At 40.8% G+C, this 26,378-nt stretch overlaps 1 protein-coding gene across 1 annotated transcript in view; it reads right to left on the bottom strand.

Moving 5' to 3' along the window:
- The window catches only part of MYO16 (myosin XVI), a 339,522-nt gene extending 327,878 nt beyond the window's left edge, over positions 1-11,644 (bottom strand). Inside the window, exon 1 of the mRNA XM_066579909.1 lies at positions 11,201-11,644. Coding sequence (XP_066436006.1) covers positions 11,201-11,228 — 28 coding nt within the window. The 5' untranslated portion in view covers positions 11,229-11,644. The remainder of the gene's footprint in view (positions 1-11,200) is intronic.
- Positions 11,645-26,378: the final 14,734 nt, after the last annotated feature.

A 26,378-nucleotide genomic window follows, 5' to 3' on the forward strand; every position in this document is an offset into this window, starting at 1 on the left:
CCAAATGTTTCCACCCACCCAGGGGGTGAGGGGAGTGGAAACAGGCTGAGCTGGATGGACATTTGTTTTTTTTCAGCCTGCATACTATGTTACTATGTAATTTGTAATGGGGGTTGAATAATTTTGATTGCAACTATATTCATTTGACAAAGGCAACCTTTATTGTGATCATAAATTAGCTGATAAGAAGGTGCAGGAGAGGAAGAGTGCAGGGAAACCAAGCTGTCAGTCCAGTCAGATCTGCTACTGTGACTGCAGTGTTTTTACTCTGTGATGGGTAGAAGCTACAGAAGACAGTGCAACATTATTAGTTAAAGCATATTTACATGCAAAGAAAAAATTGCCCCAACAAAATTGTCTATAGGCTTTTGAAACAAACGTTTTAAAAAAGACAGACATTCACTTTAAAGGAGTTGTCTGGAACTTTAGGGATTTTTTCGATTAATGATTGGCAGGGATCTGTACTTCGGGATCCTCGCTGATCAGCTGATTCTCAGCTCTACTGTCAGGAAGGACAGCACAGAAAGCAGACTGTGCTGAGCATACAGCAGTGGCCCAGTTTGGTACTGCAAGCGCAGCTGCCACAGTTCAAAAGCATCTGGGTCAGCACTACCAAATCAGACTGCTTCTGTATGGACAGTGCGATACGCTTCTGATCTGAGGATTGTTCATCAATAGAAAAAAAAATCCCTGAAGTCGCAGACAACCCCTTTAGGCCTTAGTCAGACGGGCGTTTTTTCGCACGATTTGCGCATGCACATGCGATTCGCGCATATATAGAACCAATGGTTCGCTATGGTATCGGTCACATGTCCGCTTTTTATGCGGATATGCGATAAATTATAGGACACAACGATTCGCAGATCGCGCCTATCTGCGTTCGGCGTTTTATGTGCGCACCAAAATCATTTTTTTCGCCGGTCAGTCTAAGTTTCATGCGCATTTTGATGCGCACGGCGATTTTTCTACGGTCAGACGGGCGTTTTGCTGCGACGATTAACGCGGCTAGGTGCAGATTTTTCCCGCGATTTTTCGCCTCTGGTCACGCGATATGCGCATGCAACATGCGATGCGCAAATCGTGCGAAACAACGCCCGTCTGACTAAGGCCTTAAGCTGTAATTTCACAAAAGTCAATGATGAAGCCTCTTATTTTTTTTTTACGGAGCTCTTACTATTGACCAGCATATTCATGTGATTTGACATTAATATGACACATATAACACTAGACATATAAAAGCTGGTTTTTCCACAACCAGATTCAAATATTTTGATGCTAATTAAAGAGGCATATGTTGATGAGATCAATAGATGGCATATCCATGAGATAAAGCCTCTATGTCTTATCCTGGGTGATCCAATAAGTGAATGAAGCTGAGCTGTGATACAGCAGAATGAAAGCAGTGCTGCATCGAATACTGGGGTGAAGACTACATAGTACCCTTCAATCAGATATCATACCCAGCCATTTTCTGTAGTAGTGCACAGGTCACAGCTTCTGTTCTTGCATCTTAGCTGCAAACCAGGCAATAGCTGCGACAGTGACCTGCTACACATGCACACCTCTTGCATGTAGTACGCTGAAGTTTATAATGTCCTCTGTCAGCCTGTCCTTGGATCCCTTGGCCCCCAAATTATCTTCTTTTAATAGTACTCATAAGTTATATCATATTCAAATGATACATATCTAACTCCACTAGCAACAATTCACTCATTTCATCTTTTGACAGAATCGCACACTAGCTTAACCCTTACTAACAACATAATGATCAACAATTTGTATGTTATTGTATTGAACTGTTATTTTATTTCACTAAATTTGTCAATACTCTTTTTTTTCTGTCAATTTCAAAATAGATAAAAATTATGGTTAAAAAAATGTCCTCTGACAATACTGATTACATGTTAAGATGACTGTACACATGCTGATAATTATTCGTAAAGCCTATGCAACAGCTCAGCCAAGAATTACATAGTGTTTTGGGAGATGTAGATAATTTCTGATGACTCAAAACATGTGGATTTACAAAAGCATTTTCTAAAGTCACCAAAAGTTCTTGTGTTTAAAGAAATTGCCTCATCAAGAAAACACTTTTTCAGTTTGAAGCTGGCCCAACAATCAGCTGATTGCCATTTGCCTGGCTTTGTAAGCCCACATTATATTCAAGGTGAAGTGTGGCTGACCTTATAGTATACCTGCCAACTTTTGAAAATTGGCTTCATGGAAATGTAATAATATGGCGTATATACTGTGATGCACAGAAAATTTTTGGACTAAAGGACCATTCACACAGGCATATGCAAGTTGCATTTGAGGTTTTCAGGTGCAACTAGCATCAGATAGCACATAGGCAGTAAATACACCCATGTGAATGGTCCCTAAAACACATCCTTTTTACATAGTATGTTTCCTTATTTTCAAGGTTTCTACATGGAGCTGTGAACCACGTTTTTAGTAAGAAACAGGTCTATGAACATATACTCCATCAGCCTATGTTACCTATCGTCCCCTCTGATTAGATACAGCAGAGCCAAATTTACAGGACCCAATTCAAGCCTTTATAAAGGCACCGTAAAAGTCTTCATCAGTATACAGACTCCAAACTCATATTTCGCTTGTGTACAGACCACAAGGCAGGCCTATCTGTGTACAGACAACAGACTAGCATCCCACTCCACTGTATACACTGTACTGGCTGCCTCATTTACCTAACAATGTTAAGGGGTTAAATGCCATATATATATATATATATATATATATATATATATATATATATGAATATTACTGCTGTACTAATTTATGTTACACCCAGGGCCTTTAGAGATAGGTCACATGACTGTTTTTTGTACTCTAACATTGCTGCTGTTGACAAACAAGACCTGAGCTGCCTGCTGATTGACTAGGCATTAAGGGCCAAATTTGGTGTGACTCAACAGTTTCAAAGAGGAGAGACTCTGCTGGTGTGAGCTACAGTAGAGCTGACCTGCAGCTGGACTTGTGATATTCTGCAGCCAGTGTAATACAGCTTATTGCAGAGAGTCTTGTGAGGAGTGAGGTGACCCAGTTCTACTGGACAGTTTGGTTTTCCTGTACCAGACGGAACGCAATGGATTTCTGGAGTGGTGCTCCCCAGCTGTTGTAGCATGAAAGTCAGAGGGAGATCTGCAAACCATTCAAGGAAACATAAGCAGTAATTACCAACTGCAAGGCCAAGGAGAGAGACAACCAATGAGCGTAGATATACCGAAAGCCAGTATCCGCATATTCAAGTTTTGGTAGTGTGTAATTGTGAGTACCATCACCCACCCTCATCACCAGTAAAATAGATTGTTTTGACTTCAAACTATACAGCCTCCCCAAAGGTAGTGTGCTAATACAATAATTTGTTCAGGAGACAGTGATTGAATATTTCAGTTAGCGCATTTAGGCATTTGGTTAACTGAAGTTACTTCAGAGCAGACTTTTATTTTCAACTAGAATCTGTGGAGCTATTTATCCCTGGCCAGGGTAAATCATTTTTTGACTTTGATAATCCTATACAGCGTGCACAATATTAAGGACACCTAATTTGGGGTGTCCTTAATATCGACTAAGTTATAGTGTTAATTGAACATTTGTAAACTATTTGCATTGTTTCCAAATATTATTATTGCATGTTTTTGCCATATTATTCTTTATTGTACATTCAGTAAAGCATTCTTTGTTCAACTGAATTGGTATACAGCCTCTCCATAATTGGCGTTATATACCGCACCTGTTAAACCACCATCATTGTCAATGTCAGCAAGGTGTTTTCTAATGTATTCTCTGCTTCATCTAGTCCTAGAACTAAATGAATACATTTCAGAATAAGTTATGATAACTGTTATAGTGAATAGGAAATCTTGTAGACTACTGGTCAAAATGAAAAAATGTTTATATTTACACTGTTTAAGTCCAGCAAACAATAAGAAATGGTTCAAAGGTTCAAACGTAAGTTAAAATATAAAAATATGAAATTTTAACCTGAAACACAACAATAGTCTGAATTTATTATTATAACTAGAGTTGAGCAAACATACTCTGCCAAGCTTGATGCTCGTTCGAGTATTAGCATACTCGATGGTGCTCATTACTCGAACGAGCATCATGCCGTGTTCGACCCAGCCCCAGTTTTTGGCTCCTCCCTGCTGTGACGTGCCTGTTTGGGCCCCTTCCTGCCGCGACGCAGCGTGTGCATCAATGGCAAATTTTTTGGCTGGAAGGCAGAGGAGAGAGAGAGAGAAAGAAAGAGAGAGAGAGAGAACACACGAACCAAGAAAAAAAAAAGCCCGGGACGTGGCGTCCCACATACAAAAATGCTAAAGTCTCCCATTGTAGTCAATGGGGCTCGTTACTCGAGTAGAGCTCTCAAATTTTACGAAACGCTCGACTCGAATAACGCGGACCCGAGCATCTCTAATTATAACCACATGGCTTTTTTTTAGGGAATACATCAAGGACAGCTGCTCTTCAGCACTGAAAGCAAATTATGGTTCAAAATTGCATGCAAACTATTCCCTTAGGTGTCTTAACCTTTGTAGATTACTTTCAAGCTCTCTATATAACCAGTTTTGAAACAGATTGCATTATAACACCTTCTAGGGCAAGATTTGAACAGTTTTGCTCTTCAGGACAGAGCACATTGCTATCATAATATCAAGGAAAAGGAAATTAAACAAAGAAGATAGACAACTATAACTCTGTGAAGTTCAAGTCTGTCCCACAGAAAAATTGCCAAGAAAGCCAAAGTGGAATTCAGTACAGTTTCCTATACCATCAAAAGGCACATGGAAACAGAAAGAAACTCTGACAAGAAGAGGCCTGGCAGACCAAAGGCCACTACAAATTCAAATGATAGGTTTTTGAGAGTCAACAGTTTGCATGATGAGCGCCACACAGTACAAAATCTTCAAGCACAGCTTAATGCAGCAAAGAAAAAAAACAAGTTTCCATTTCAGCTGGGAAGAGAAGATTTCTATCAGCAGGTTTGGCAGGTAGAGTGTCAGTAAGAAAGCCACCGCTAAGATTGCAAAGTAAAAAAAAAACTTGCTTGGGCCAAGCAGCACCTCCAGTAGACTACTGAAAAGTGAAACAAAGTCTTATGGAGTGATAAATCAAAAATTGACATTTTTGGTACATCATGCAGGAATTTTGTACGCTATTGAGTAAATGAAAGCATTGTTTCTGAGTGTGTGACATCAACTGTCAAACATGAAGGAGGAAGCATGATGGTCTGGGGTACTTTTCCTGGATCCTGCACAGGGTGACTGCCACACTGGACAAAAAGGGCTACCACAGCATTTCAGATGCCATACAATTCCCTCTGGTGTACATCTAGTTGCTCAGGAGTTCATATAACAGCAATGATCCAAAACATACTTCTAGGTTATGTCAGAATTACTTAAGATGAGAAGAAACCGGAGGGCTTCAAGTAATGGAATGGTTTCACACTCTCCTGACTTAAAACTCATTAAGCTTGTTTAGAATGAACTGGGAGAAGGGTAATGGCAAAGCAACCTACAAGTGCCGCACATTTGTGGGAACTTCTGCAATAATGTTGGGAAGACATTTCTGAACCATATCTGAATGTATTTGAAGAAAGAATGTCTTGATTGTTTAAAGCTCTTATATCAGCTACTTTGAAGAATCAAAAATCTAGATTGAATTTTTTGAAACAAAGTTATTCCATTATTTTTAACCATATTGTTTATTTTGTCCTATGCTTTAATTTCAAAGTATAATTGAGACAATAAATATCAATAAAAAAAGAAAAAAATGAGTGTGTTCTAAAACGTTTGACTGGTATCGTACTTACCCCCTAGTTATGCAGAAAGATAGTAGTTCTATCAATGAAGGGAAGCTAGCTTTATAGAGAGAGAGACTGTCACATTATGGGAGCCATTTCAGCAGCATAGGTGACAGCCCAGAGGTGAAGAGAGTGACTAAAGAGAGAGATTGGCTGCCCAGAGCCCTGATGGGAGGCCTGTTTGTACCAATCATGTAGTGTGAGTGCGAAAACTTGCTGAAAACACATATACATGTGTTCCTGTACCAAACAAGTTTGTATATTGTTCTAAGTATGTTTTGCAACCATCAAGCTTATCATGCCACTTTTAGAGAGTCAATAAAAGTTCATTGATACACCACAAAAGATCTACATCATTTCACAGGGAAGAACCCTTTTAAATGGCCATATGGACTGTACTAACAAGACAACCCCTTTAACTATCTGATGGTAAGCCTAAGGCCACTTTCACACACACCTCAGGACGCTGCACTAAGCACAGTGCAATGCTCCCATTGATTTTAATGGGGCTTCTCAGACCAGCGCTTGAATGCCGAGATTTTCAAGCACTGTCTATTCTATTTTCACTCATTTTAGAGCTTTTTTAACGCACCTCATCACCCATCAAAATGATGGGGTGCGTTAAAAGCGCTGACAAACTCTGTGACATGCATTAAAAAATGCCACTCTAAATCTCGGTAAAAATGCACTGATTTCGAGCTGCGTTTTCTCAATGCATGTGTAAGAGTGGCCTAGGTTAAATTTCCACTCAAAAATTTAAAATTGGGCATTACATTATTAATAGAGATGAGCGAGTATACTCGCTAAGGCACATTACTCGAGTCGAGTATATGCCTGCTCGTCTCTAAAGATTCGGCTGCCGGCGCGGGTGACAGGTGAGTTGCAGCGGTGAGCAGGGGGGAGAGAGAGATATCTCCCCTCCATTCCTCCCCGCTCTCCCCCGCCACTCCCCGCCCCCTGCCGGCAGCGAATGTTTAAAGATGAGCGGGCAGACACTCGACTAAGGCACTACTCACTCAAGTAGTTAGCCTTAGCGAGTATACTCACTCATCTCTAATTATTAACACAGATGTTAAAGTGGCAGGCACAGTTTGGTAATCATAACATAGACACTTTTTACAGTTGCAATAACACACACATACTGTTCCAGTGCGGTTCCGTTTTTTGTACTACGCCTTTGTGTCGTTGCCATGGTACTTGTTTATTCGACTTGCAAGGCCGATTTTGAAAAAGTGTTAATTTGCTTTTTCAGAAATGAGAGTAAAACTTTTACTTGGTTTCTGCTTAACTATATTAATAAATAATTTTACCATCAGTTTTTGAGAAGCTAATTTATCGGTCAGAAACATTATGGCTACATTTTCTTTTGTCACTTCTGCAAAAATGACTGCCACAACAAATCAGAAAATTCTAATATCTTTGTAAGTACAGTGCCTCCAAATAAGCATTCACCCCCTTAGGGCTCAGTCAGACGGGCGTTTGTTTGCTGCTCATTTTTTTGCGTGGAACGCAAAAAAAATTTGTGTGACCGAAGTGGGCATAACGATGAAAAAAACACACTTGGCTGCGTTAAATGCACATAAAGTGCGCTGCCCAGTATTGAATTCAATGAATGGCTGAGCGCTACCTCTGATTGGCTGAGCTCAAGGACCAATCACAGGCAGCACTCAGCTGTCATTCAATGGTGAGTGCTGCCTCTGATTGGTCATAGTGCTCAGCCAATCAGAGGCAGCATTTTCAGCAGCCGGGGATATTAAATCCCTGCCTGCTGAAAGCACTTCAGAGCAGTTCAGGAGAAGGTGCGGCTGGATACGCCTGAGCCCCGGCAGTGGCGGAGAGGTGAGTATATGTTTTTTTATTTTTTTACACATTCTAGGGATGATTTTCAGGGAAGGGCTTATATTTAAAACCTTCCCCGAAAATCACTGCAGGGCTTGCTGGGAGGCCATTGCTTTCAATGGGGCTGCAGAAGAGCCAGCCCCATGAAAGCAATGGGAGAACATCGCGCTCCTATGCCACAGCTGTGACAGCTGTGGCAGGGGAATTCTTCATCCCCGTAGGGAGTCCCCTTGTCACTAGACACTGTGACAATGCTGACAAACTGTTCAGTGATGAGGGGACTCCCCGCGGAGATGAAGAATTCCTCTGCCACAGCTGTCACAGCTATGCTAGAGGATTGCGATCTTCACTGTATGTTCTCAATGGGGTCGGCGCTGCTGCTGCAGTTACTTGTGTTTTTAAATCCGCTGCCCTATATTTACCACTGCACATTTTTGTGCGCAGGTAAAAATCGGGCATGTGACCGCTGGTATTGAAAAGCATTGGTTCTAATACATGCGGATCGCAAACGCAAGTAACATATGCAGCAAAAAAAACGCCCATTTGACTGAGCCCTTAGTGTTTTTCCTCTCTTGTTGCATTACAACCTGGAATTAAAATGGATTTTTGGAGATTTGTACTCCATACCTACAACTTTGAAAGTACAAAATATTTTTTACTGTGACCCAAACACTAATTAAGACCAAAAAACATAGAACTTTAATGTTATTTAAGCTACCCTGCGGGCCTGGACAAACAATAATGGTCACACCGCTTCAATGGCTACCTGATGCACACTGTGCATTAGTATGAATTGTTCTCTAAAACAATACATGCTGTTTTGGCTAGCCAGTGCTGCCCATGTGGCCATCACTAGCCAATCACAGGACTGTGTAGTAGTCTTAGACTAATGATCTATTAGTGTGCATTAGGTAGTCAGAGAAATGGTGCAGCCATCTTTGTTTGTCCAGGACCAGAGAGTGGTTTTAAGTATTCGCCTCCTGAGAGTCAATACTTTGTGGAGAATCCTGTGTTGCATTTACAGATAAAAGTCTCTTGGGGTGTATATCTGTTAGCTTAGCACATTTAGACATTGGAATTTTTGCTTATTCTTTAGGGCAAAATATTCCAACACCTTTAAGTTAGATGGGTTGTGATGGTATACAACAGTCTTCAAGTCATACCTCAGTGTCTAAAATAGATTGAAATCTGCACATTTATTAGACTATTCCAAGTTATTTCTATCTTTTCCATGGTTTGGGGAGTCTGTCACATGGTATTTAGCAAAGTCCTTATATGTTATTTTAAGCAATGGCTTTTTTCTGACCACTCTTCATTAAAACCCAATTCTATGAACTGTACAGCCTGTAGTGGTCCTATGGACAGACATTCCATTTCTACAGTGGATGTTTGGTGCTCCTTCAGAGTTATCGTTGATGTCTTATCCCGGTCTCTGAGTTTTGGTGGACAGTCTTCTCTTCTTAGGTTTGTAGTTGTTATAATGGGCTGAATGGATGTTCCCCATTTCCGATATTTTTATATAACTCAACCTTATACTTCTCCACAACTTTGTCTGGCCTGTTTGGGGAGTTCCTTGGGCTTTAATTCGCTTGGTGGTGTTGCAGACTCATGGGCCTTACAGAACAAGTGTATTTAGACTGACATCATGTGACAGATCATGTGACACTGATTGCCTAAAGGGGGACCGTATTGAACTAATTATGTCACTTCTGAAGTTAATTTATGGCAGCAGATCAGGTGTTCATAGCAAAGTGGGTGAATACATATGCACTCACAACCTATTCAGTTTTATGTACTAATTTTTTTTAAAGAAGGCTTATTTTTTTAATTCCATTGTAAAAATTCGGACTTTTTTGTTAGGTCAATTACATAGATTCTAAATTAAAATCTATTTTAATTTCTAAGCGTAATGCAGCAAAACAGAAAAAAACACCAAGGGGGTGAATACTTTCCCAGGGCACTGTAAATAAAACCAATATTGTTTTTACCAAACAGATGACTTATTTATGACTAATTTTAAGTTTTAATGTTAAGTTTTGGATGGAAATCCTCTTTAATTGCATTATAAAATATTTCATTTCAGCCTATCTAACCAATTAGTTTTTAGCAATGTATGTGTGATGAGGACATGGCTAACTCATACAGGTTTCACTGTAATCTACAGCAAAAAATATTCCCTGGTAGGAATCAGGAGCAAAATATGTCTCAGGGGATGAATTATGAAATATTTACAATTTAAATAAATCTTTGATGTTTCATTCCAGTTGATCGTATTATATACTAATTTAACCTAAGCCTTAAGGGCAGCTAAAAAAACTGCATTTACCTTATGAATATGTGCTTGGTTATTTGCTGCCTGCACATGGTGAACATGCAGAGCTATAGCCCTGAACAGCACTGAATCCTCCTATCATTCATTTACACGCCAACTAGTAATAGTTGGCAGCATACATGCCCGTTTTTGGTACTACTAGTCCTATTAGAGGATGTTGGCACTTGCTTTTGTGCTACTCAGAATTTGTATTTGCTGATATACTCAAGTCATTGGAACATGTTAGCCCGGCATTCCTACATGATTCCTACATGTGGTCAATGGAACCCATGCTAGTGGCTTTCATTAGTATCTTGTAATGTTGCAAAATGTGTTAGAAATTCCATTTCTAATGAAAAGATTACAATCAAATACCAAGGCTTTCCCTTTCAAATTAGCTATGCACCATTATAATTGCCTTGGTGATGCAGTATCACAGCAGAGATACAAACTTACAATAATTGGAGCAGATTTGTCTATATAAGCTGGCACTAGTCAATTGTTTCCAAGCCACAAACCTCATCCTTACATGATTTACTATGTAGCATCTGAACCCACAATGCCTGTTTGCTTCCTTCAAATCCAATGCTCCAAAATACACAAATGAAGTGTCCTTATAGCAAAATACATTGATTATGAAAAGAGCAGAAAAAGGCATCCAAAGATAAAAGCATCCATCCTAACAGGATTATTAGCGATATCCTCATTGTTGCATATTGCACATTCCTCAAAATATGGGTATCTACCCAATCAGCACTTCCTTTTTATTTTCCAATAGGAACGGAAATTTTCACTGGGATATTATTATGGATGACCTTGACAGAAAACATTTAGGACAAGCAATTTCCTTGCATTATCCCAGTCTATGACAAGATGTATTGATTGCTATTCGCAAGTCTTACAATATTGTTTTAATTTTTCTGCAGAAATGAAACAACTTATGACAGATTCAGAGACACAGACATCAAAAAATCTGCTTAAAAAGTGCTAGATTTCCCTAATCATCAGGCCATGTTACATTGGTTACCAAGGCACTATACATAAATACTGTATATAGATATATGGTTACTACAAGCACACGGTGTAGTGCAGGGTCATAAAGATTTTGCTTGCCATAGCCAGCACTGCTGGTCTCAGTAAGACCCTACAACATATCATACAGAAATCTGGAATAAACAACATGACAGTCAATTAAAAACACAGTCGGAGAAATGAGTACTCACAGCATTTGATAAAATGATAGTGAGACATTCTTGAATCTTGCCCGTTAGCCTTGGTACAGTTGTCTGCATTCTGTGCTGCTAAAACTCATGTGTATAGACGTGCATTATTCAGACTCCTCCATCAGGTATCCGGTTCACCCCTCAATGCATTATTAATTTAGAACAGCTTATATTCCAAGGTAGCGAAGAGCCTTTCTATTCATTTTCACCTGTCTGCTGAAGTCACCATAGACCTTTCCGTGTGTCTTCAAGCACAGACACTGCACGTGCCAGTGTAGTATATCTGCTATGCCCGGCTATTAATCCTACATCATTGGGAAGAGAGGAATATGACTGGTGTGCAGGCTCATTCCTCCAGATTAGAGGTGTGATGCTGCTGCTTCTGATTCTGCAGCACTGCGGCTCTCACAATCTTGTCTCTTAATAGCTTTCCATGGTGTTCAGATAGCAGGCAAAGTAAGAATGCTTGCCTAATTGTATGAAGTTGCAGCAAAAGAAAGGGGTGTTACATGGTACGAGGAAACGCTGCCTTCACTCGGACATGACTAGATTCCTGAACTGTTCTTAATATAGAATATATTTAGGCACCAGCAGTTGTTGTGTGGCACAGGCTGGGGGAACAGCTGCTCAAAATAATCTCCATTCAGCATTTTGGATTTTTATTCATTTGTCGAAAGAAAGGTTCAAAGTGAAATCAAATTCCATAGATGAAATGTTAGGATGAAGAAAGGAATGCAAGGAATGTTTGTATTTAACTAGTATATGTCATATTGTAAATGACCTGAGCCATAGAATCAGATATCAATATGTACCCATACAACAGTGTGACCCCAGCTTTTAATTCTTCACTTGTCTACGTGTATGACATGGGTTGATATACACGTTACCGAAAATTAGATTTCATGCAGGACGCAGAAGTCACTTGTAATATTCTTACGCGGGGGGGTGGGGGGCACATTATTTTGCCTTTAATGCACACCCGACAGCTTTAATGACACAATTATAAGAAGTTGTGAAAGCGCCAATAAGTAAAGCATCCTCTTCCTCTTCAAAAAAAAACTACAGAAGGTGAGGTGTGTAATATGAGGTTCTGCAGCAGCTTAGTTTCTATCACATAGTATTATGTCGTAGATGCTACAGTCATTTTTCACAACACTAGATTTGTCCACTGGCCGCTATAATATTGGCAGCCACTGGCGTAACTATAGGGGATGCATTTGCACCCGGGCCCAGGAGCCTTAGGGGGCCCATAAGGCCTCTCTTCTTCATATAGGGAACCAAGTACTATGAATAAAGCATTATAGTTGGTGGCCCTGTTACAGGTTTTGCATTGGGGCCCAGAAGCTTCAAGTTACACCTCTGCTGGCAACCACAGTGTCCTCCATAGAAGTACGGCCGCTTTCATATCTGCATCTGCAGCTCCAACCAGGCAGCTGGATGGAAAGTGGACGGACCTCATTATAGTCAATGAGGTCTGTCCTGCTGCTTTTCGGTTCCGTTCAGAGATGGAGTTGTTTGGCCATGGGGATTCCCCCTTTCTGCTCCCCGAACAGAACAGGAAAGCTGCTCCCCGAACACAGATGGTGAAATCATCCTTACATGCAAAGTGTAGATTAATGTAAATTATAGAATATTTCTTGAATGTTCAAAAAAAATTTCATAATATTTCTATGTTTATATTTGACTACATTTATGCCCGTGGGATGGAATTACTGTAACCTTCAGATGTTCATTTGAGCTTTTACTGAATTATCTAAATATGTAAATTATCTAAAGTGCTTATCGAGAATAGGAAAACTGCAAATTTGCCAATTTCAAGATCTTGCTGATGGGGAAAATGTGATCCTTCTTCCAGTTTGTATGTCCTCTTAAATACAAAATAATTTTTGAATTTTCTATCCAGCTGTTTCTGATTTATCTGGTAACAAATGGTAGGTGACAAGCGCTAATATCCCTTCGAGGGGTTGTTATGCAGAGTTAATTAAGCCCCTTTTCCCCTGTGTTGCCTGTAACTTTAGCCTTCACTGCAGTTCTGACATTCCGCTCATGTACCAGGAGGATCACGATAAACAGTGTGACAAATGTTGGGGTCACTACCTAATAACTGTGGGCACATTCAGGGCATGACAACAATGGATATCTAAACTCATCTAGATTCAGTGCTGTTATGATAACCAGCTCCATCAAGATGTCCCATCTTTCAGTTAAGTAGCGTCAGGGACTCAGTATTGGATCAAGTATAAATGGTAAGTACTTTTTTGTTGCCCCCTACGAGGGGATCATTCTTGCATAATTGATGTAAGTTCCAGATTTTGCCACTATAATAAAATCTTTTAAAACTAAATGGTAAGTTCTTTTGTTTGCATAATTTTTTTATAGCACGGTGCCATAGATTATATCCAGTGTTTTTGAGTCAAACCTAAAACTTAAATTGGAGAACAGCAGCACACAGAGTATATACTGTCAGGATTGGTATCATTGCGGGGCAAAATTGGCAGGTGCTTAAAGGGGTTGTCTCGCGAAAGCAAGTGGGGTTAAGCACTTCTGTATGGCCATATTAATGCACTTTGTAATATACATCGTGCATTAAATATGAGCCATACAGAAGTTATTCACTTACCTTCCCTGCGCTGGCGTTCCCGTCTCCATGGCTCCGTCTAACTTCAGCGTCTAATCTCCCGATTAGACGCGCTTGCGCAGAAGGGTCTTCTGCCTTCGGGTCTGTCCGGCAGCAGCGATGTTCTGGCTCCGCCCCTTCTAAGCGTCATCGCGTAGCTCCGCCCCATCACGTGTGCCGATTCCAGCCTCCTGATTGGCTGGAATCGGCACACGTGACGGGGCGGAGCTACGCGATGGCGCGTAGAAGGGGGCGGAGCCAGAACGCTGCTCGTGCTAGACCGAGCCGAAGACAGAAGACCCTTCTGCGCAAGCGCGTCTAATCGGGAGATTAGACGCTGAAGTTAGACAGAGCCATGGAGACGGGGACGCCAGCACAGGGAAGGTAAGTGAATAACTTTTGTATGGCTCATATTTAATGCACGATGTATATTACAAAGTGCATTAATATGGCCATACAGAAGTGCTTAACCCCACTTGCTTTCGCGAGACAACCCCTTTAAGTCTTCTGCTCTTGAGGGTCTCTAAGCGCACTTGGGTAAAATCTTTACTTCTGTTTTTTAAACGCACCAACTGGCAGGTACACGATTGTTGAGTTCTCTGCCTGTCGTAAGTATCTTAGTGCCTTACTGCCATCTTCTTACCTTCTGCTTGATAAGGCTTATACTGGTTATGGGCAAGGCCTGACTGGAAAAAAGCAGCCCTGCCACACAAACCCAACCAGTCAACATTAAATATCACTCCCCCATATATCAGAAAAATAAAATGCACCACCTGTGACAGGGCAAATGTACTTGGTCCACACCACCTGTATTGTAGTGACCCAGAAGGGTACTACAAATCTCTAAAGAGAAACTGAGGTAGTTTTTACACTTACCCAGGTCCAGGAATGGGTTAAAACAGTGCCACTGAAGAGTAAGGCAGTTTGTCTAGCAACAAGGTATGATAAACCTTTGTTATTGGTTGCAGGCAGTGATTTTTCTTATTGGCCAGTTTGCCAATGGAGAGAAATAACAGGATTGGCCAGAAGATAGTGGTGTGAGAACAATATGGAGCCTGAGTTTGGAGGATTGGTTGCCTAAGTGACGGAAGATCCTGCTGAAAAAAACCTGTACGGGTAGGACGTGTGTGAGGAATCTGTCGGAGATGCTGATGATACAGTGGGAAAAGTGGAGAAACGTGTATAGTGGATCGGAAGGTATCCAGAATCCTCAGCCACTCACACCCAACCGACTATATAAAATGGGCAATTCTTCCTCAAACTCCTGCCATAGATGCCATCAACCAGAGGCTAACTTCTGGCATTTGATCCTTCATAAACTCACTATTACCATCCCCCCTTAATATTGGGATGGACCCCAAGGCAATTCTGTTTGGCCTACTGGAGGAGGAGGTGTGGCCGCACCACACCCGCATCTTTCTACAGAAGACCCTGTTCTTGGCACGCAAAACAATAGCCACTCATTGGATGGCTGCGGGAGTCCCAACGATTTCAGGATGGGTTCGGTCAGTAAACACAGTAATCTCTTACGAGAAAATCATCTATCAAAATAGAGGTTGTCCAAATAAATTTCAAAAAATATGGGATATTTGGTTGGATACCAACTCCACCTTATCCACGGACTGAACTCCCAGGCTAATACCCCCTCTCCCCCCCTACATGTGCTCCGGTGTCCACCTCTTCTTAACAAATAGAAAATGCAGAGCCTTATCCCACAAAGAGTTTAAACAATCGACATAGACAGTCCAGGTTTATCTGTTAAAGTTTATTGTTACTTACATGGAAAATATACAAGGAAAACGTTATACTACTACGATTAAGCAAGTTATAGCACAGCATGTAATCTATGTAACACTGAGTCAATTTCGTTATGATTTTATTATGTACTGTGCAATTTTCCTTTAATAAAGAAAACAAAGCAGAATCCTCAGCCAAGACTCACAACCTGCAGCAAGGAAATACGAATCCGGAACCATGTGAGAAAGTGCTACCTAGCACCTCAGGCCTCTTCTAGGAAAGTGGGGTTAGTCACTGTACTCAAATAGCAGGGCTAGAAAGTACGACACAGGTCTGTCCCGAGTACTAAGGCCATTTCTACATGTAAACACCATTCTACCCTATTTGAGAAATCCAATTGGGTTCACAGTCAGCTCAGCCAGTCTCCTGCCACTTCTGCTTGTATACAAATATACTGCTATTTATCAATTTTAATGCAAATGTATTATTATATTGTAAGTTGTAAATGATGTAAATGTATTATTAAAGTTGTAAATCAGTGGATAACTACAAGTGCAAGCAAAAGTGAACCCTACTGATTCTGCATTGTTGCTTCTAATTCCATCATTGTGCTACATAGCACTGGCGTCATGATTATCATTTATTGTACAAAGCATAAACACCTATTTCAATCACGGCAGGTGCTATTGGTGGAGGAAAGTGTTGGTAATAACCACCGTGATCCAAGTTACCTACTGCCAATCTAACCATCTGTAGCGCGTTCCAACACACTGCAGTATTACCCATGAAATAACAATTCTAGAGTACTTTATTTTTCCCTAGAAGACTGCATTGCATCATTCACGTTATTCTTCCTGGAAATGTACGAATAACTTGAAAGCTGTGCATTAACACTCTCATAGTCAAAAAGGCTCCCTACAAATAAACAGTGCCCACTCATCACTTACAGTATTACACAGTGTAGGGACACATCCTACTGACAAGAGGCATGATAATCTTGTGACAGATGCTCAATGTATGGATTTAACATGCTACTGTAGTCTCCATAAGCCATTAATATCTGATCAGTGGGGGTCCGAATCTTCAATAGGACAGTGCTCTTCACTTTAATGACGTGGTGATGTAATACTCTGAGAGGCTGCTGATAAAAGTATGGCAGCAAAAGGAACAGAAGCTCGCCCGAGAGTAAGACCCCCACTGACCACATACTGACTTCTTATTCTAAGGATACTAAAACAAATACAAAGGAAGAGCAACTACTAAAACAAGAAGGTAGCAAACAAGCACTAAAAACCTATAAGAATTATGTAAAAAGCAGATAAAAGCAGCAAAGGTGGAGACAGAGGGACACATTGCCAAAGAAAACAAAACTAATTCTAAACTGTTCTGCAATTATATAAATAGTAGGAAGATTAATACTTAAAATGTTGGCCCTTTAATAAATAATGTAGGAAAAAGTGTAGTGGATGATGAGGAGAAAGCAAATTTGGTAAATAGTTTTTTCTCCAGTGTATTCACAGAGGAAAATGAAATGTTAGAGATGCAGAGTAATAAAGTAAACTCTCCACTAAATGTCACCAGTTTAACCCAGCAAGAAGTGCAGAGCTACCTTAAAAAGATTGAAATAGACAAATCACTGGGTCCCGATCGCATACACCCCAAGGTTTTAAAGGCCTGTTTCACATGAGCTACAAAATCTCACTACAAAATCATCGCTATAAAACACATGTATGTAAAGCTCATGGTTTCCATGGGTTCTTTCGGGCTACAAAACATCTCTCATGTGAAAAAAACAATTGGACACCATGAGCTCCACATACATTTGTTTTGTAGCGATGATTTTGTAGCCTGTGTGAAAGAGACCTTAAGGGAAATAAGTAATGTGATAGACCATTGTATCTTATATTTAAGGACTCTAAAGTGATGGGGTAGGTTCCACTGAATTGGCGCATTGCCAATGTGGGGCCAATATTTAAAAAGGGGTTGAAACATGAGCCTGGAAGGCCGGTCAGTCTTACTTCTATTGTGGGTATAATGTTTGTATAGTTTCTAAGAGATGCTATCCTGGAGTATCTCAAGAAAAATCGCTGTATAATGCCATCTCAGCATTAGAGATCGCTCCTGTCAAACCAATATGATCAGCTACTATGAAGAGGTAAGTTCTAGACTGGACTAGGGAGAGTCATTGGATGTTGTATATCTTGACTTTTCCAAAGTGCTTGATACTGTGCTGCATACAAGGTTGGTATAGAAAATTAGAATGCTTGGTCTGGACGAGAATGTGTGCAAGTGGGTAAGTTACTGGCTGAATGATAGAAAGCAGAGGTTGGTCATTAATGGTACATACTCAGATTAGGTCACTGTTACTAGTAGGGTACCACAGGGGGCAGTTTTGGACCCTATACTTTTTAATATATTTATTAATGAACTGGTGGAAAGATTGTACAGTAAAATATTTTATATCATCTGCAAATATATCATATTTGCAGATGATATAAAACTATGTAAAGGAACTAACACAAGATAGGACAGTATACGGTGGCAAGTGGATCTAGATAAATTGGGGGCTTGGGCAGAAAAGTGACACTGATAAATGTACAGTTATGCACATAGGCAGGTGAAATACATATCACTATTACACACTAAGGCCTCATGCACATGGGTGGTTCAAATTCCGCAGCGGAATCCGGCCCTGGCAGCAGCGGCGTCTGAGTGTACCTGCTTTTCTTTTTCCTCATCTGTACTGCGGATAGTCTGCACCGCTCGCCATTGGACATGTGCAGTACAGATTTTTTGTTTAAGCTCCTGCTTTTCTGCGTCATCACTAGGCGCTTTTTTCTCCCCTGTCCTGCACACAGGACCTCCGACACATCCAATACACCTTTGGAATCGTGTCACCCCCCAGGCATCCTGTTGTCCTATCCAGCCGAACTGACTAAGGGGTTCTTCCCCGAAACGCGTATTCTATTGCTGGTTTTTAATTTGGGAAAAAATAAAAAAGAAGTGCTTTCACCATCACACATAGGACTTTGATCTACATCTTCTAGTAGCTTAGAGGGTTGCGCCTCCATACCAGTTCTTTTCACATCCTTTTCGTTATCACTAGGCGCGACCTTTCCACAACGTCAATTGAGGAAGGGTCACAGATCAGACGTTTTCCATTGACTTCAATGGAAGCGGTCAGCGTGGAATCCATGCACAATTGGTTTCTACTTGTGTGCATGAAGAATTGCTTTTCCACAGGATGCTATGGTCAGTGTTTGCTGCGGAATTCGGAGGTGGACACCTGCTCTGGATTCCGCAAGGCAAATCCGCCCGTGCACATGAGGTCTTAATGGGAAACCACTGGACAAAACTGACATGCAAAAAATATTGGGAATTTCAGTTTACTGTAAACTGGAACAGCCAGTATCAGGCAGCTGCTGCCTAGGCAAATAGGATCATGGCGAGCATCAAATAAGGTCTAGGGGCAGTTAACAAGAACATTGTTCTTTATAAATCATTGGTCAGACCATACATGGAATATTGTATACAGTTTTGGGCACTGGTACACAAGAAGGACATATCAGAGCTTAAGTGGGTTCAAAGACGGGCAACTAAAGCAATAAATGGAATGGGCAGACTACAATACCCAGAGAGGTTATCAAAATTGTGGTTATTCACTTTAGAAAAACGATGGCAGAGAAGTGACCTAATAACTATAGATATATCAGGGGACAATACTGAGATCTCTCCCATCATCTGTTTAGACCCAGGACTGTGACAGTAACAAGAGGGCTTCCTCTACGTCTAGAGAAAATAATTTCTACACCAATTTGGAAGGGGGTTCTTTACTGTAAGAGCAGTGAGACTGTGGAACTCTCTGCCTGAGGACGTGGTAATGCTGAACTCACTAAAAGAGTTTAAGAGGGACCTGGATGCCTTTCTTGAGTGTAATATTACATGTTATAGTCACTGATTATACTACAGAAGGGTCAGTGATCCAGGGATTATTCTGATTTCCAGACTTGGATTTAGAAAGGATTTTTATACAGTTAAATGGGAAAAATTGGCTTCTACCTCATTGTTTTGGGGTTCTTGCATACGCAAGAAAAAAACACATGAAATTGCATTGCTTTCCTGCATCTTTAACGCTTATTCACACACACCCATTGATTTCAATAGGCTTCTACGCTGCATAATACACACTAAAATAAGACATGGCGCATATTTTTTCATGCAAACGCACATCTGATAAAAAAAATACACTCATGTGAATGAACCCTTTGAAATCAATGGGTTTTGTTCACTGCCTATTAGTCACACACAAATTGTGCATGTAATACGCAGCGCAAATGCTCTCGTATGGAGGAGCCCATACTCTTGTAAAAAGGTGCTAAAATGACGTCCCTTCCGGGTCTCCCTTCATGTTAATTTGCAGTCCACTGCTGGCTACAATGTGTAATCCGTCTCTAGCAGCACAGGCACCAAAACAGATTAGAGGAAGAGAGGAGGTTAGGTCCTTGCTGGTGTGCTTCAAGGGATTACGTAAAGCTCATAGATGATCTTTTGTTCCTGCTCCTGTCTATTACTGCACACACAGCGTCTGCAAAGTAGAACAACTATGAATGTACACGCATTGCCAAAAATATAATGCACCCAAAGAGAAAGGTTGGATTGCTGCAAAGCTCGGCATGCAGTTATGTCTCAGGTAGATATGTAAATGATTACAGTTGTGGTACGATTAGACACTGCTAGCAAGTGTTGCTTATATGAGGACACGCACACACGGCGAACAGGCTCCAGATGGCTAAGACAGACCACCAGTAGACAGGATCGTTTGATCTGCCGAAAAGCACAAGCAGATCCAACAATTTCATTATCCACCATCCAGAAACAGGTGGCACCTTCCTTACAGACACTTAGTAGAAGGAAATTTGGTGTCACAGCACCCATTATGAGTCATATTTGTCCTGCCAACACCTTTGTTTGCAAAGGTATGAATAAGAACCATGGACTGCTACGGACTGGAGCCGTATTGTCTTTAGCGTCTAATCCAGGTTCTATTTGGCAGCAGATGACAGTCATGTTCAAATATGAAGACCTTGTGGTGAGCGCTTCAATCCAGTCTTTGCTTTGGAGTAACTCACTGCTGGTGTAATGGTCTAGGGAGCCATTGCATATGATAGCCAGCCACCCCCTCATTGTGATACAATGGACACTCTCTGTGACGTGCTGGAAATCCGGTGGCCACATGTGTTGCCTCTCATGGCAGGAGTTCCAACAGGCATTTTTTCAGCAGATTAATGTACAGCCACACACAGCAAGAGTTTCCAAAGAATGCCTACACCAAGTTGCCCCACTTCCTTGGCCTGACTGGTTGGCAGATTTATCGTTGTTTGAGCACTTACAGGACCAGCCAGGACGCAAGCTTCAGCAGCTTAGGAGTGTGCAGGATCTAGAGGCTCAGTTGCAACATCTGTGTGCAAATGTGCTGCAGGATAACATACAGAGCCTGTATACCTCTATGCCTGACCGTATCTCTGCATGTATGCAGGCTAGGAGCGACCCAACAGGGTCTTAGATCTTCCTTTGAATTGCACCGTTTTCCCCAATAAACTTATCGTTTCGTGCTAATATTGTAATCACATACATCATCATTACATTCACATGTATAAAGTTTCATTAGATTCCAAAAACTCCTGCTTGGTGCATTATTTTTGTTTGTCAATGAGTGTATTTTGCAGAGGCTACGTGTTTAGTAAGAGAAATATGCGGGGACAAAATGACAATGACGATGACAATGATCTCGGGGAGAGAGCTGTATAATAGGAACGCAGCTGAGTAATTTCACAGACTTATACCAGACGCATAGCCTAAATGAATGGGGAGTGATGGGTGTGCATGTGAAATCACACGGCCATCTCCTTGCCATAGTGCTTTCTCCCCATGATCTGACATCATCATTAGTCATCCCATTCCTGGTCCTGAGCAAGGTATCTGGGTGCCTGTTCTTCCTGTCAAACCACATGCAGCCATGACAGGAAGGCAGGCTTCCTCCTCCGGGCATACGTCTGATTGGACAATAAGCGCTCTGGGCACAGAAGGCATGGAAGTCCCGCATGTGTAGTGCTGGCAGACTGCTGAACCGTGGACATGCTCCCAGAACTTGGCTGAGAAGCAAATAAGGGTGCTTCAGGAAAGGGGCTCTCAGACAATAAAAAAGCAAAAGTAAAACACACAAAACCCCTTTCTAAGCCCAGATGACGTTCTATACTAGTCCATATTTTTATTAAATATTCTAACCAAAGTGCCCCTTTCCTTTCTTTCCTCCAGGCTGTACAAATTAGGTTATTTAGATCTGTCCTGCTAATTTTTATGCTTCCACCATTTTTATAGTCCATCTTTGGACTATAAATCTTCTATTTTATGAATATCTTTCTGTAGATGAGGTCTCCAGAACTAAATGCAGTATACCTGATGTAGTCTTAATACAGGTTTGTAGAGAAGGATCAAAATCTCCCTCTCTCTACTGGTCATACTTCTAGCATTGCAAGAATTCGCTCTTTCCTCACCATGGACACGCTAAAAACTCTTATTGTTGCCCTCATCCACTCTCGGCTCAATTATTGCAACTCATTGCTGATTGGCCTCCCCTGCACAAGACACTACCCTCTCCAATCCATCCTGAATGCAGCAGCCAGGCTCATCTTCCTGTCCAGCCGCTACTCGGATGCCTCTGCCCTGTGCCAGTCACTGCACTGGCTACCCGTTAAATACAGAATTCAATTTAAACTCGCTACCTTCATCCACAAAGCCCTCCACAGTGCAGTGCCACCCTATATTGCCTCCCTCATCTCAATCCATCACCCAGCCCGGGCTCTCAGCTCTGCTAACGAAACTAGACTGCGCCCCTCTCTAATTCAAACTTCTCATTCCTGTGTCCAAGACTACTCCAGAGCAGCACCAGTCCTCTGGAACGCACTACCAAAGGATACTTAGGCAATCCAGGACTCACATAACTTCAGCCGTGCTCTAAAAATGCACCTCTTCAGGGAGGCATACCGCATTCCCTAAACAAACCCCTCTGTACACCGCCTGATAACATGGTTCGTGACCTACTGACTGCAATCCCTTCTAGCTACCATCAACTGCCCCTGCAGTCAAACCGTGCACATCTCCAGCCCATTTGCCTTCTGTATCACCCCATTATCTGTAGTATGTAAGCTGGTTGGAGCAGGACCCTCCCCTCTATTGTTTCCATCAACTGATTACTATGTAACCGTGGTTCTGTAATTTTTTTACTTTTGTCTTTCTGTATTCCCCCTGTCTATGTAAGCGCTGCGGAATATGTTGGCGCAATACAAATAAAAATTATTATTATGTAGACACGTATTTTACTTTCTTTCCCTGATGCCTGCCCACACTCTGGATATTGTAGCTATCAGAAATTGGAACCACTATATCCTTCTCTTCTGAAGTCACAGCTAACACACAACTGCTGTTAAAAAGACAGTTTTGGTTTTTTTTAAGAAATGTTTATTGGGTATTCTCACACAATATAATACAAATCTGCATAGGAAGAGATATCAGCAGTGTTTTGTAAATTTCAATAATCAGAACTCTTGTATAACTCCCGTACTTACATAGTTACATCTACCCTTTTATTTATTTCCCCCCCAATACAGAACCCAAGATTCCCAACCTGGGAAATAGCAGTAACTAAAACATAAAAACAAAGGTTTTACCCACGATACGACTGTCATCACAGTAAGCATTCAATATCCCTGCGCATAGTGAGGAGTTGAAAAAGAAAAACCTCCAAATTTCCCCCTGGCCAAGAAGCTAGTCAGATATGCCTGACGCAGTATTAGGGCAGTCAATCCACTGGCCCAATACCTTAGGAAATTTGACGGGGCAGCCTTGGGCTATCTATGTCAATTTATATAGAGAAATAACCTTATTTACTTCTTGCTGCCAAGCAGCCCTAGTAGGTTTTTCTTGTTTCCAGTTAAGCAATATAACTTTTTTAGCATAAAAGAACAGCAATTTATATAAAGTGTATATGACTGTGTCAACCGGAATGTCCCCCACAAGGCCAAAGAGATACATTTTAGGATGCAGGATGTGCGGGGCCCCTAGGTGTGCCTTTATAAACTTGAGGACATCTCTACAATAGGTCTGCACCACATGGCATTCTCAAACCATATGCATAATTGTGCCCGCACTCATCCAGCTACAATACACAGTTTAAGGATTCCTTCTTTACAAGTACATTATTTTATATTTCAAACCATTGAATTGCAGTTTCCATTGTTCTGATTAGTTATCCAGTTGAGAGTCAAAAGCCCCATGTGCACAAAATATATACCTTATATGTGCACATATAGTATACATACAGTGGTGCTTGAAAGTTTGTGAACCCTTCTAAATTTTCCATATTTATGCTTATATTTGACCTAAAACTATTTTAGATTTTTACACAAGTCCTAAAACTAGATAAAAAGAAGCAAATCAAACAAATGAGTAAAAAAGATTAGACTAAGGGCTTATACCCACTAGCGGTTTTTCTAATGCTGTGATATTGCTGTTTTTTTTTCAATAGGACCTTCTAATGTTAAAATCACATTGCACAAAAATCGCAAAGGGACAAACTTGCGATTTTTGTGCGATGCGATTTTAACATTAGAAAGTCCCATTTTAAAAAAATGCAGCGTAAAAAAAAACGCTAGTGGGTAAAAGCCCTAAGTCATATTTATTGAGGAAAATGATCCCAAATCACAGGTCTGTGAGTGGCAAAAGTATGTGAACCTTTTCTTTCAGTATCGGTGAGACCCCCTTATACAGCAATAACTCCATACTTGTTGATTAATCCTGCATATGAGCTTGGAGGAATTTAACCTGTTCCTCCATACAAAAGGGCTTTAGCTCTCTTATGTTGGTGTTTTTTTTCCCATGAACTGTTCGCTTCAGGTCCTTCCCCATCATTTCTAAAGGATTAAGGTCAGGACTTTAACTTGGCCATTCCAAAACTTTAACTTTATTCTTTTATAACCATTCTTTTGTAGAATGACTTATGAGCTTTGGGTCTCTGTCTTACTGCATGATGCATGTTCTCTTGAGATTCCGCTCACAGACATTCCTTTAGAATTTGCTGGTATAAGCAGGACAAACAGTAACAGATATTGCCTCTAGAGTTCTCTATAACACTGTTTTGGCAGGGTGCCTCAAGTTGTTAATTAGGTGATACCTGACAAGGTTTGGTAAAAAGTGAGGCAATTCCCTCAGCAGTCAGCTTAAGACTCCTGGGTAGGGCAGGGGTGAACCCAAATGGTGTTTGAGAAGAAACTGCTTGGACTACAACGAGACTGGTGGTAAAAGGACTTTCTGTTTTGTGAATGAGTTATGGGATTAGGCCGAATATTAGTGGCCAAAATTGAAGTATAGTGAGTGACCAGATTGTCAGGGTTTATTTTGTGAACCGGTGAATGTACAATGTAAAATACTGTTAACAGTTACTGAGATTAATAAAACCAGCAGTTGTCACGCTTTAAAGAAGTTCTGGCATTCTCCTTTCTAGTCCAGCATTTCCCCCAGGATTAGATGTCCCCCAATTTGTGTGGTGGCTAACAAACATAGTACCCTATTAGACTTTTTAATAAGCGGTAAGCTAATATAACTGTCCTATTTAAATAACCAATTTCAACCTCTGCTGGAGGAATGGCGGAGAAACACTCAAATCTTCCACTTTTGGTTGTCTCTTCTTCCCTCCTCAACTGAAATAGGACTGAATCCTCTAGAAGCCATATATAAATATTCCCCCCATGTATCCTGGTATTCTTTCACAACTTTATAGCATCTTGAATGGAGCATTACAAAATAAGAAATTACCAAATATGCTCCAATGGGAAAAATACCTAAACTCCACTCTGATGCTGGAGAGATGGCATCATTTTTGTCAAACATTAAGCAAGAATAGTTTGCAAGTTACCCTAAGGGAATCATCACTGGGGGTATTGCATAGAGAATACCTTGTACCAACCCAAATCCATGCCACTCATCCTGAAGACTCTAATTTATGTTTCAGAAGTTGTAAAAGTGTTGGATCACAACTTCACATTTGGTGGTCCTGCCCAGTAGCTCAAATGCTGGAAAAAAGTAGCTCCCCTTATCGTTTCAGTAGTGGGCACCTCCCCAGGACTAAACCCCTTTATTGTGTTACTAGGAAATAAACCTACTGGTATTCACAATGCTCCATTCAAACTACAATATATCATCATGGCTGCCCCATATTGATATAGCACAGCAGTGAAAAAAATCCCAACTCCCATTTGATCCACTCATTCAACGTATTAATAGGATACTTCTCTACGAGAAATTGACGGCCATACGTCTCATCAAGGTAACGAGGTTTGAAAAAATCCTTTGTCAATGTACCAAACCTACATTACTATATTTCAAACTTTTAAAACCCCATATGTCCATTGGAAGAATTACCCAACATCCCCGGGGCTCCTCATCTGTAGTAACAACCTATTTCATTTATCCAGAACCAAACCTCAGTAACTAATCTCGTTGAAATCCCTTAGATTTAATGATACATAAACTTCTCTACAATGTGATCTTTAGTGTTGTTTTGTTATGTTCTTTTCACTGTTTTATATCGCATTATACAAATGCCTTTCACTATGTGTCTATCTATATTCCCCTGCGTGGGGTCTTTAAGGCAGTTTGTTGTCATATTTTTATTCAAAATTCAATAAATACATCTGAAACTTAAAGAAATTCTGGGTGTAAAATTATGTTCTTGAGAGTGATGCCAACCAACTTGAATTAGGAAGATGG

This window comes from Eleutherodactylus coqui, chromosome 1 (genome assembly GCF_035609145.1).
Source record: "Eleutherodactylus coqui strain aEleCoq1 chromosome 1, aEleCoq1.hap1, whole genome shotgun sequence".
Taxonomy (NCBI): Eukaryota; Metazoa; Chordata; class Amphibia; order Anura; family Eleutherodactylidae; genus Eleutherodactylus; species Eleutherodactylus coqui.